Raw genomic sequence first — 13,974 nt, forward strand, 5'->3', positions numbered from 1 at the left:
TTTCGGGTAATCCTTTAACTCCACATCTTGCTGATAGCAACTAATCTTGAATTGCCTCCTTGTGTCTTATTAATTGGTCTTGTCTTTAATCTTTTGTCTTTGACTTACGAGACTTCTAACTCGGCTCGATCTTCACGCCTTACAGCTGTTGTATTGCTTACGAGGATATGGCTCCTCCTTATTCATTTCTGGAGATGCACTACCTTATTTGCTTTGTGTTTATTCACATGGTGACAAGAGGATGCCTACACCTTGTCTGGTGTTGTATAGAGTAATTATTTATCTACTTCCATTATTATAGGAGGGAAAATGGGTTTTGACCCACCCCATCATTAGAAAGCATGATCGGTGTGGATACAGTTGTCCCCAATAATATTCCATACATAAATAAAAGATTTTTTATTGTTGTTGGTGCATATTGTGTCAATAGCTTCACATAATTAGGTCTTTCGATATCTTGTAATTAGTGAAACGATTAAAGGTTAGCGGGTTTAGCTTTGTATAGTTAGTTAATAGTGATTGGGCTAAACCAAACCCACATTTGTGGGGTGGTAGGCGAATTTGGCCTGTCCAATTCGCAGGCATGTGTGATACCAAGCCAACATGCATGCATTGTTTTATATAAACATTGTTATGCATTAGGGTTAAGGTTAGCACTTTAAAACATTGTTATTGAGAGGTAGAGGGAGAGAAACAGAGAATTCGTATAGAGAGAAGTCAGAAGAATTGGAGAAGTGTTCTTCGATCTTAGGTTAATTGTAAAACATCTAGTTTTGATAATCAATAAAGATCGGTTAATTGTTAAATCTGCTTCTACAAGTTTTCTATTTTAGTCTGATCTAGAGGATTCCGTACTCTAGGTTTAGATATCAATTCTGTCAAGATGTAAAGACGTTAATGGACCTTCAATTGTATCATCAAGAAATAAACAGAAATTAAAAAGATCAATTTGACACACTAATATAATACACAATAGAAATAAATTAAATATTCATCACAATATTGAATTTAAAATAATATATAATTTCATAAAAACAAACAAAATAAGAATTCACATAATCATTTGCCCACTAGAATAATTTACCTCCCTTAATTTACGTTCGTCTGAGAGTCGTTGGGCAAACCTGCATTTATAAAAGGTGTACCATATTAAACTTTGAATTTTTATCATGGGTAGCAAGTGCGATTATATATGCAATGAGGTTGTACCTTTTCAATGCCTCACGATTGGTACCACCATTTGGGACCGATTCAACCATTCCGGTATCAGTATTTACTCGGGAAACCGGGTTATCTAGTAATGCTTCTCCGACTTTCAGTAAACCATCCAAATTTTCCTTTGTTGCTACGTCCACCGAAGCCAAGTCCCCAGTCAATGCATCGTCCTGTTTTCAATACAAAGTAAACATGTGATTTATACGATTAATCTACTGCAAGTAGGGCTGTGCAAAGGCTTGGAACAGAACCTACCCGACCTGACCAAGGCCATCTAGAACCGAAATCCCTTTTATTGGTGAAATTAGGAATCATGGACTAAACCTTAGAAGCCTATGTGGTTCTAGGTGCTAAAGAGTCTAATAGGTGGGAACTTTTTTGTGTAAATAAGAACAAACTAAATAACCCACTACATATATGCAATCTAGACATCAAAAAAGTTACCCTACAAAATTAAACTCGATAGTGAACTTAGTATTGGCATGAAAACCACTTTTATTAGAAAATGAGGTGATCGATTCTTTCTTTGCACATGAAGATAAGATTGAAATCGAATACGAATGGCCGATGAGATATGGTTTGAGAATAAATAGTTGGAATTGGAAATGTCTAAGGCACGTCTATCTGCTTTATTCAAAGGCTTAAACAAACTGCGGGTTTTAAATTTAGTTTTTAAAGGTTCTCAGGGTTCCTAAATGATAACAGTGTGTTTTACCTGAAAGTGACTCGGAACCTTGTAATTGTGAAATATCGGAACCACATACCGACCCTTGTGACTTATAAGGTTCTATAACACAGTTCTAATTAACGATTTAGGTTCAACTTTATGAAGGGTCGGAACCTTGTTTTGCTCACCCTTAAATGCAAGCTAGTCTTACCACATCGAATATCCATTAGAAATAACCTTACCGACCAGTATCATACAACTCGTAGGAAATGCGTCAAAAGTGTTAGGAATTTGCACCGAAAATAATTGCATCGAAAATTTTTCGTAGGAAATTAAGCACTTTTCTAGTAATGTACATATATATAGTATTCTTTTTAGGATCGCTATTACATTGAGAACTACTAAAACCTGCACCACTCTAGTGCATTGATTGTTTGATGTGAGAAATCCAGAAAAATAGTGTGATAGACTCTTATGTGACTATCTTGTATATTAAATGTAAAAGAAAATATACAAGTGATTCTAATGGTTCTAAACATATTATTGGTTCTAAAATAAACGTATACTCGTATATTTTTGTGTGTGAAGATATATTTGAAACACTGAATATTAGCATAACATATAAAACAAAATAAATAATTCATTGTTTTATTGTAACTTTTTTACACAAATAAAAAAATAGAAATTGCATGTCTCTCCTAAAGTTCAAAACAAAAATATAAAAAATTTTGTTTATATATACAACTACACATGTGCAAATCATGTGTAGGTTATATTATTCAAACATAAAAACTAAATGGTTAAAAAATTTTAAAACACATCAACAAATAAATTAACAGTTTTTTATACATAAATACATATATTTATATGTAAGAAATACAAATTTAAACATATAGGGTATGGTTCATTTGAGAACCACCCTTATTGCAAGAACCGCGAGAAATAATGTGAACACAAAAAAAAAATACCTAAAAAAATCCAAAAAACTCACAAATTTTTTTTTAAATATTTTTCTAATAAAAATCGCTATATTTTGTTATAAAAAATGTTTTTTTTTCCGGGTAACAGTAATGGATACACATGTGCATATGTATCATTTCTTGGACAAATTCCATAATATATTACCAGTAGTAGAAAAATGCACTTTCATTTACACTACCATATGTAATACACTACTTTTTACATTACCGATATTAGAAATGCACATGTGCATCTATATGTATCAACATGAAATAAGGTGTTTTGGTACAAAAAGTTTGTGATTTTAAATGACGAAGTAGGCCCATATACATGTGTTTTGGTTAGTTATATCTAGTTGTTGATGGTTTGATTATATTTGTCACTTTAAGGTGTAATATGTTGTTTGGATGGTATAAAGGGTGTTGATGTACATATAATAAAATGAAATATTGGTAATAATATTGTATTATGGATGGTAAAAAGCAATGGTATTGAATTACGAATGGTAGGAGGTAATGGTAGTGTAGTATGGATGGTATGATAGATGAAAGGGAATATGTATTCAAAGTGGTGTACTAAAACACGTTATAACATGTTCATATATATAGATGCACATGTGCATTTCTAGCGTTGTTAATGTTATAACAAGTTCATACATATAGATGTACATGTGCATTTCTATTATTGTTAATGTAAAAAGTAGTGTATTATGAATGGTAGTGTAAATGAAAGTGCAATTATCTGATATTTTTAATGAATTACGGAATTTGTCAAAGAAATTATACAAATGCACATGTGCATAAATAACCGTTACTCGAAAAAAAAAATTTGAATTTTTTTTTATTATTGACGAAATATAGCGATTTTTCCAAAAAAGAATAGTAAAAAAAATTGGGGTGTTTTTTAGATTTTTTTAGGTATTTTTTGGTTGTGTTCATATTGGATCCCGCGGTTCTCGCAATAAAGGGTGGTTACTAACGGATCCTTCTCCTATATATATATATATATATATATATATATATATATATATATATATATATATATATATATATATATATATATATATATATATATAGGGGGCTGCTAGAATGAGAATCATCACGAGTTGTAAGAACCGCGAGAACTACACCCCACGGAGCGCCGTTCGCCGCGATTTTTTTTTTACAAGTAGATGTGTGTATTATAAACACGGTCGTAAAAAATCACGGCGAACGGCGCTCCGTGGGGTGTACTTTTTTACACCTCAAGTTTGGTGTTTTTTAATTTTTTTTCTTTTTTCTTTTTTTTTTCACCAAACTTGAGGTGTAAAAAAGTACACCCCACGGAGCGCCGTTCGCCGTGATTTTTTACGGCCGTGTTTATAATGCACACATCTACTTGTAAAAAAAAATCGCGGCGAACGGCGCTCCGTGGGGTGTAGTTCTCGCGGTTCTTACAACTCGAGGTGGTTCTCATTTTAGCAGCCCCCTATATATATATATATATATATATATAGGATCAAGATCAAGGGAAATTCCTTCTGAGTTGTGAGAACTTAGAGAACTCAGCCTTCTCATGCTAGTTTTGCCCCCAATTTTTTTACACACTCCTAAATTAAAATGTTAGAAAAGATTGCCGTAAAAAAATTTAAAAGTTTTTTCGAAGTAGTGTTTTTCGGTTCCTTACAGTAGCTGTAAAAAATTGATGACATAAACATGAGATTTGTTTACAACATTTACAGCTTCCGTAAATGAAAACAAACTAGTTTTTTAAGGTTTTTTTTTTTTTTTTTTGAAAAGTTGATTTTTTTTAGGATTTTTGATATAAATTTTTTTTGAAAAAACCTTTCGTAAGGACGAGTTCTCTAAGTTCTCACAACTCGTATAAGTTTTCATTTTACCCTAACCCTATATATATATAGATTGTTAATTAAAAAATTAAACAATTTGAGTTAATTTTTTCCCTTAGTAAAAATTTAATCTTTCGTTCACCCAATGATATGCATGTCCTAGATGAGTGAACCGTACCTGAATGCGAAGATAGTTATCAACAGAATTGAGGGCTTCAAAAACAATGTTGTTGTGCATAACAACTAAATCTGCACTTGCTTCCGTGAAAGCTTCTATCAACGGGGCTGAACCTTGGTTAGTCAACCACCCGATTACTCCCCATTTGGCAGCCATTTTCGCATCAAATTTCGGTGTCTGCTTCTGCGTGCCCGTCCCAATTGATATCAAGAGGTATCGATCATATTCGAAGGGCGAGATTGCAGGGAAGTTTGGATCCTCTTTCAGAATTTGCCTTGTCACTTCCCCTACTGCAACCAAAGACTGCCAATCGAACCACAAGAGTGTTCATGGTTTTACATTCCTTATTAGTACATAAACTTGTATAATACTTTGTACAAATATCATATTAATTTGGTATAATGAAACTGTGTAGATCTTTTATCTATCAAAATTGTATAATCTCAATTCTGCACTTATATAGGTGTTAATTTATATATCAAACACATAAAAATTTATAATAAATGTCTTTAAAAAAATTTGGAGTTGCAAAAAGTCTTTTAGGTTATAATTCTTTCAATAGTATATGTATAGACCATGTAGAAAGATATAATTATAGTTGATATACACTAGTGGTGACACGATGATGCTACAGTGGTCTGTCAATTATCTAAATTTGCCGTTAAAAAATGTGTATATAATTCATCTGGAATTTACTTTCTTCACGAAGAGTTGTATACATTACTTTTGAAGAATTAAATATATTGGACTGAAACCGGGCATGAAACTGATCTAGCTAAGCCTTAATTTTGAATGTTCTCAGTTTAAGTTTTTATTTTTAAATAAATTTTTCCTTTCAAATTCTAAATTTTATTATATGCATATTTAAGTTTTATTAAATAGCAAATTCACACCAACACAAAAATCATTTTCATATTTTATGTTATATTTAAGTTTTTCTTTTAATGTTACCCAACTAAACCGGTAAAGCGACCGGTATCCAATTGTGAAAACATTAGTTGCATATCATCTATGAGTAATTAAATTAAAGGGATTTTTTACATATTTCCCCCTCCTAAGCCTTCTTATTACGTATTTCCCCAAACCATAAAATCAATTACATATTTCCTTTTTTTTTAAGAAATTACCCAACTACCCTCAAATAAACTCATGTATATCCCAGTTGTATAATAATAAAAAAAAAAAAAAAAAAAAAACTCTACACAACAAAAAGGCCGTTTCTTCTCCCCATCAAAAAGACGCTGCTGTTCATCTTGTTCAGAAAAAATCGATAATGATTTCTTCTCCCCCACCAAAAAATCACGTTGATGTTAATCTTGTTCATCACACATATGATTTCTTAATATGATTTCTTATTTTTTAATTGATAATGGATGATTTTTAAATCTCTTCATCACGTTGCTGTTAAGCTTTTGTTTTTTTTTTTTTTAATTTGATTTTTAAATCTGTATAAATTGGAAGATGATACTTTCAGTATCATTCCATTACTTTTAGTTTTAATTTTTTTAACATTGTATATTTTATCGTAAATCTGTTGTTTTAGAGTATTAATATGCAAAAATTTTTGGTTAAACGGGTCATGTTTTTGTCAACCCACAGCAAGTCTTTTCATTGACGGGTTCATGCGTGTGGCACGTTTATGGGTTTGTGTCATGTTCGGGGGGTTCAACCCATAAATAGGACCCATTCAACACCCCTAACTTAAACGCACACTAATAATTGTTACATTCCCGACAAGAACTTCTGCAATCAAGTAGAAGAATTGGGGTGATACTACATAATCGGGGTAAATATGTAATTGATTTTACATATTAGAATGGAGAAATATGTAAATACTCATTTAATAAGTCATTAAAGGCAAAATAGTCATAAATAAGAATCATTTAAATGAAAAGGGGAAATATGTAATATATATGAGTTACGGAGGGGAAATATGTAATTGATTTTTTGGTTTAGGGAAATATGTAATAAGAAGGATTAGGAGGGGGAAATATGTAAAAATCCCTAAATTAAATGCCCTCCCTTCATAAAGAGTAATTTGGCATAATATATAGTTGTACATCATGGTTGTATTACTAATTACCGGATTATTAGCAGCAATGCCACCGTCAATAAGGTTAAACTCCCTATCACCGTTTTGAAAATAATAAGCCGGGAGGTAAGTAGGTGCCGCTGATGTCCCGATGCAGATGTCCGATAATTGCGCATCCATGCTTGGCTCCCTTGGAACCTTCAAACAGCCATTTATTCATTAATATTAAATCATCTGCAACTTATATACCATCCCCATTTCCAAATAATAAATTGCAATAAAAATACTTCATACTTTTTTTAATAATTAATAAAAGTCTGAAACCACAAACAGTTTGTACAATATAATCAACAAGTTAATGAAACTGCATCACAGTATTCTAATAAAAATACTATTTAAAAAAAAATTGACGAGAGATAGCGCAAGGTACGCAGGTGTAAAAAGTTGCTATAGAAAAAAAAATGACTATATATAGTAAAAATTAAGTTGTTTATTCATTCCAACTAGAATTACGACCCGCCGCAATGCGGCGGGGATTCTTTAGTTATAACTAAGTCAATTTAGGACGCACATGTTATGTTGAACCTGTCAAACGGGAAAAAATAGACGATGTAAAAACGTTCACCCACACACGCACGTTGCGTCGTGTTAACTCGCAAAATTTAGAACGAAACGTGAAAATGCTAATTAAACCATAGACGCACGTTGAGATGTTTTAAGTCACAAAATTTAGAACGAAGCAAAGCGAAAAATTTGTAGAAAATGAAAACTATAAAGGAACAAAGTTGAAAGTAAAAAAGGTTGTGAGGATAGATTGCAAAAGATAAAAAGTTTTGTGTTAATGGTAAAAAAACAAATAGTTTTGGGTTAAAAGTAATTTATGAAATACTTTTGTGTGAAAAGTAAAAAAATCAATTTTTTTTTTTTGAAAAACCCTCAAAGCCAAGGTTACAACAACCATATGCATAACCATTTTTTCTTTGAAAAACCCTCAAAGCCAAGATTACAACACATAAGTAAAAAAATCAAAGTGGTTAAATCGCAAAAGATGGAAACGTTTGAATTAGAAGTAAAAAATCAAACTAATCAAAAGGGTTAAATTACCATAGATTAAAAGTTTAAACTTAAATTGTTAAAGATTAGAACTTTAGGGTTAAAAAGGAAAGAAAGATTAAAAATTTCAAACTTATATTGTCAAAGATTAAAATTTTAGGGTAAATTGTCAAAGATTAAAACTTTAGGGTTAGAAAGGAAATAAAGATTAGAAGTTTAAACTTAAATTGTCAAACATTAAAACTTTAAGGTTAAGAAGGAAAACTTCTTTTTTTTTTTTTTGAAAAACTCCGAAAGCTAAAGGTACAACCTTTTATGCACATATAACTTGCTTATTTATAGGTTAATAATAATAATATGTTATACAAAGTACAAACCCTATTATGTAAACAAATAAAAAGAACTAGAATAAAAATATACAAATACCTGAAAGGAGCTAAAGATTACAGGTTGCATATCCCTGATGTCAAAAGTAGGGATTACAACGTTAGTCAATGTCTGACTCAACTTTGTGGTTCCTAGTAAGCTCTTCACAAGGTTTTGAAGGTACTTCCCGTTGTATTTTGGTCCTACCAATGTCTTCAACAACTTTATAATTCCAGCAAATGGCCCTCTAAATATGCACCAAAAGAATATTAAAAGACATAAAGCTGGTAAAAGCATTGCATCATATATTTAGTTAAATTTTATCTTACCCAACTTGTGGGAAAATTTTGGGACAATTCTCAACATAAAATGGAACAATGTCTTTAGCAGCGTACAAAGGTCTATTGTTCTCATTTGGGGCTGTTAGCATGACTGTGATTAGACCACCAGTGCTAGTTCCCGAAACAACATCAAAGTAATCGGCTAGCCTCGCCTCCTCGCCATCTAACGCCTGCAATTATTCGACTCCATAAATCAATAATTACTGCCGCGTTATTTAGAGACTACAAAGATACGCTATACCTGAAGTTCTGATTCAAGGTACTGGAGAATGACACCGGGGATGATACCTCGTATGCCTCCGCCATCAATATTAAGGATTGTCATGAGATTTCCGGAGGTTGGTGGGCGCAGACTGAGTCGGGTCGTTGCTATAGTTTCGCTAGCCATCTTGTAAGTGCAAGAAACGCAAACTCTTGAGAGCAAATTTAGATTAGTTTTTAGTAAGAAGACTTAATTTGATACAGTTTATATGCTAATTAAGTTTCGTTGTTCTATTGACCCTTTCATGTATCATCTATCACGTTTTTATGCTAATCCAATAGGATATATCGAGTCAATTACTTCAAATTGTTCCATAACATAAAAAATGTGCAATATTAAACTTCATTTGACAAATCTAGAGATAAGATCGAGATTAGAGTTATAAAAAGGAGGTCGTATGATACACGGGAATATATTTAGCATTACCTTATATAAAATCATAAATTAACAACGTGCGAACATTTATATATATAATAGTTGGATATTTGGGTTTTCCAATGGATACCTAAGTTTAATCCCCAGTTGTGTCACTTGGTGGATAAGACAATGATTGATATAGCCTAGCCTCCTTGTAGAGGTGTCAGACTCTATCTTGAGTTCACCCGAGTTTTCGTCCCACCATGTGTTACACCATAGAGTTCTGCTCTTGTGGTGGCACATGACTGTCAAGTAGCAACCGGCGGTATAGTTTCCCGAGAGAAACCCCAAGCCAAACTTTGAAGACAACGTGGGTCCGGTTAAAACAAAATGATCTGGCCAAAGTAAGGCAACGACGCTCTCCGATTTTAAGAGTGCGATATCCTAATACAATACAAGAAAGTGAAAAAGACATTATTTTGTAGATACCATAGCAACAGTTCGTGGGCTAACACGTTTCCTTTTTTATTTTATTTTTCAAGTAAAATAGGTAGGTACGTAATAGAAAATATTTCTTATATTTTGTACATGTAAATAACACATTCTAAATAATAAAAGAAGTATTATAAATAAAAATATTTATCGTTAAATACAATCGAAATTTGTAATAAGAAACAAAATATGTTTTTGGTTAATATAGCAAGAAACATTTTTAGCTAAATTGAGAAGAGTTATTTTGAGGTAAAGTCATGTTTGCTATTCTTCTTTTGAAGAGTAAACTTCACTAAAACACACTCTCGACTTAAATGGACAAATGGCCAACAAATACAACACGCCCTCGACCAAAACAGGCAAGAGGCAATCAATTACAGCATATACAAAGGAAATTTACACCCATTCTCCCAACGGATGGATTTAAGAGAAGACCTATTTTTTAACGACACGAAACCTCTTGACTTCCCCAAAAATATCTTGTGGGCTACATTTTATATTGAAAAGTCACCCCATTTCTTCCTTTCCAAATGCACCAACACATAATCAAGATAAGACCATGGACGATCTTCTTCGCTTTCTTCCCAAATTGAAAATAACCACTAGCTTCCATAAGATCTTTGAATGTGAAGATAAAAAGCGGAGGCAAATTAAACCAAGCACTAAAACTTATCCATATCCTATTCAAGAACATGGAAGCTGTAAATAGATGTTCTATGAATTCCACACGTTCCTCACAAAATAAACATAGGTTTGGCGGAATATTCATATGTATTTTCCTCAGGTTTCCGAGTAGCTAACCTATCAAGATTAACTCTCAAAGCCATAATGTTACATTTAAGAGGAACCCAATTACACCACTTGAAGTCCATAACTGAATCACCTCCCCTACCCTATTCTTTCATTTTTTTTGACATATTTAACCGAGAAGCCTCCTTCGTTGTCACCCAATCATTTCCACCAAGGCCAAAATGTCTTGGTATTCCTGCCATTCCAACAACTCTATGTGCGACTACGGAGATCTAGACCAATTCTACATATATATTGTTACTAGACTTGTCCGGAGCAAGCCTCTCCCTCACTTTACATAGTTTTTACGCCTCGATACTGAATAAATGGGGCCACCTATCGATGAACGACTAGTTTCCACCCAGATGTCGATCCAGAACTACCTTCACTCTACCTCCAACTACATTTTCATCGTCGTGCCTAGGGGTATAAACGAGCCGAGCTACTTGGAATGGGAAGTGCATGGGCATCCTCCTCCCTTCTCTTTTCAACCCTTGCCATTTTCAGCCCTAGAGAGAGCTCATTTCGGGCTGTTTCTAACAATTTTGTAATGATAAAAGTATAAGTGCAGTAACATGCAGGGTAAGTGTGGCTTTATCAACTCTGGTCAAATAAGTCTAACCAAGTCAAAGAACAAGTTAAAGCTGAGAGATTGTTCGGAAAAGGAACGAAACCCGGACACCATAGAACATGAAGTTTCCGGTTATTCTTACATATGAACTTCCAGATTATTTGTTAGTATAAGTATATTCAGGGGAAATGTAGTTACCCTAAACTGTGTGTGTTCCATAGTATAGAGATAGTCTGAAACTTATGACAAGTTTCGAATTTCATGTGTTTTTCTGTATATATGTTTTATAACTTGTAATAGTTAGACTTTGGAGTTTAGAGAGTGTTGTAGAGAGAGAGAAAGCTTAAAGAGGGAGAGTCTGGGTTTAGGTCTTTGTGACCTAAACCAAATTGTCGAAGACGTATACTCTTTCGGTTAAGAATCTATGTTAACTGATGATTAATAATAGAGTTTCTTCTATATTTTTGTTTAGTCTTGAATCAAGTGCGATATTTTTGGTGTTCGTCATTGGTCCAAGGTGATCACGGGGACCTAACATTTTGAAAAATAGTATGCATGGTATATGAACGTTTAGGTATCTAGGATTAGGTTCAAGAGTAGGGGTGTTCAAAACCGGATATCCGAAAATTCGGATATCCGAACATTTCGGATAGTAGATTTCACTATCCGAATCCGTATCCGAAATTTCGGAAATCCGGAATTCGGATATCCGAAACTTCGGATACGGATTCGGATAGTGAAACGGATATCCGAAATTCTAAAATAGAATAAATTTCAAAATTAAAGTTTGTCCTTTTCCAACTTAGCAACTTAAACATCTGATTATAAAAAAAGAAATGAACATAATCCATTGTTCTAAAATTGCACATAACATTGTCTCATAGATAAACATATAATCTTCTAAATCAATTCATTTGATTCAATCCATCCTTCCTACTTCCATTGAAAAATCTGTAACAATTTCAAAAAAAAAAAAACCATAAATAACAAACCATGTTCAACATTAGAAAGTCAAAATTTGTTCAATGTTCAAACCTAATCGGTGAAACAAGAAAAAAAAATAGAATGAATCTATGAAACATAACATAATTGAAACAAAGCCACAATGATTTACATAGAAAAACTTATCAATCATACACATCAGTTGAAACTAATCTAATCCAGATCTAAATAATAAACTAATAACAAATCAAAATCAATGAATCTATGAACAAATCAAAACAAAGTCGTATATAACAAATCAAAGAGAAACATGGATCTTCAAACAAATCGAACAGAAACTTGGATCTTCAAAAAAATCGAACAGGAACTTGGGTCTTCAAACGAATCAGATTCGTATGAAACAGAAACTTGGAAGTGGAAACAAACCTCGGATCTTCGATTTTCAGATCTCGACGTGTTGGTGTTTTGATTATTTGATTCTTCGATGCTCACAGTCTCACAGATCTAGATATTTTTGAGTTCGTGGGGTGAGTTTTTGTGTGAATGAGAGGTGAGAGCGGCTGTGAGAAAAAGAGAGATTAGGGTTAGGTTTTCTAAAGTGGTATTTATATACAGGTACATTTAAAAAAATCGGATATCGGATATCCGAAATATCCGAAACTTTCTGAAATCACTATCCGAATCCGAATCCGAAAATTCGGATTATCCGAATTTCGGATATCCGAAAATTCGGATATCCGAATTTTCGGATAATTCGGATTCGGATAATCGGATAAATCGGATTCGGATGATTTTGAACACCCCTATTCAAGAGTGAATACTAGTGTATTTGCAAACTGAGCGAACTAATCTGGCCATACACGTGTGTAATGTGACAACCCTCACCAAACCAGGTATCCGTACAAATTAATTAATATTTAATTAGTGCTTAATTACTGTGCTTGATTTCAATTACGAATAAACTGCTTTCTGTTTTCTGATACATACATATTCATGCATCATACTGTATTTCTGTCACTCCATTTATTACACACAAAATTATAGTGACAAACTTGATGCACAAAAGCACAGTTAGCACAGTGAGCGGATAACCCAGTAAACATGCTGACATTGCCAGCACTAGACAGACATTGTCTCTGAGGCCAGTATGAGCCGGGAATAGATGAGGATTATAAACCTGCGTCACTAGGTGATAGTTATAGTGACCGGATGTGCCTAAAACATGCCTTAATTACAAAATTCCGCACTTTATACAAAAATTCAGCATTTAGCATAACTAGTAAAGTGCAGAAACTGGGTAAAATAATACTAGACACTTTCCAAAGTGTCGGGAATTTATTCTGTCACTAAAAACACTATAAAAGACACTTTAAGGCTTTACTTGACACTTTAACGGATCAATATCCAACCGAACAACCGGACTTTACCCGGAACATAAAAATATTACCAAAGACATTGTTTATACCTTTTTGAGCTAGTTAGGGTCCCCGAACACCCTAACACCCTTTATATTACACTACACACTAATAACCTAATTAAAATCCTAACTAAACTAACTGGAACTTAACTATCCATTTGAAATCCAACCATATACCCCCCCCCCTCATTCGAACGGTTCCCCAAGGGGTGACCCACACATGATTTCTTGATTATTTTAATCCATATTGTCTAATATCTTAAAGACACATTACACAATGGACTTTAGTGAATATTGGATTATATATTTACATGTAAGATCACCATTATCTCTCATCAACACAACACCAAACAACCATCTTCCTCTCTTCTCTTGTGGGTTCAGCCGAAACCAAGGAGCACCACCACCACCATCATTTGATTTTTCTCATGCAATCCATACATACCCTAAGGTGCTAGAGATCATTCAAGCAAGCCCGGTGCCTTCGGAAGCTCAAGAACCTCT

General features: G+C 33.3%; 1 protein-coding gene across 1 annotated transcript; it reads right to left on the reverse strand.

Annotated features, from left to right (window-relative positions):
• Positions 1–935: 935 nt before the first annotated feature.
• Positions 936–9,123, reverse strand: LOC110879057 (patatin-like protein 1). Its single transcript, XM_022127464.2, has 7 exons — positions 8,882–9,123; positions 8,629–8,810; positions 8,360–8,546; positions 6,932–7,078; positions 4,849–5,151; positions 1,210–1,385; positions 936–1,124 (listed from the first exon to the last, which is right to left on the reverse strand). Exons 1-7 carry the CDS (start codon positions 9,026–9,028, stop codon positions 1,052–1,054), a joined length of 1,215 nt encoding a protein of 404 aa, XP_021983156.1. The 5' UTR covers positions 9,029–9,123; the 3' UTR covers positions 936–1,051.
• Positions 9,124–13,974: the final 4,851 nt, after the last annotated feature.

This window comes from Helianthus annuus, chromosome 9 (genome assembly GCF_002127325.2).
Source record: "Helianthus annuus cultivar XRQ/B chromosome 9, HanXRQr2.0-SUNRISE, whole genome shotgun sequence".
In the NCBI taxonomy this organism is placed as follows: domain Eukaryota; kingdom Viridiplantae; phylum Streptophyta; class Magnoliopsida; order Asterales; family Asteraceae; genus Helianthus; species Helianthus annuus.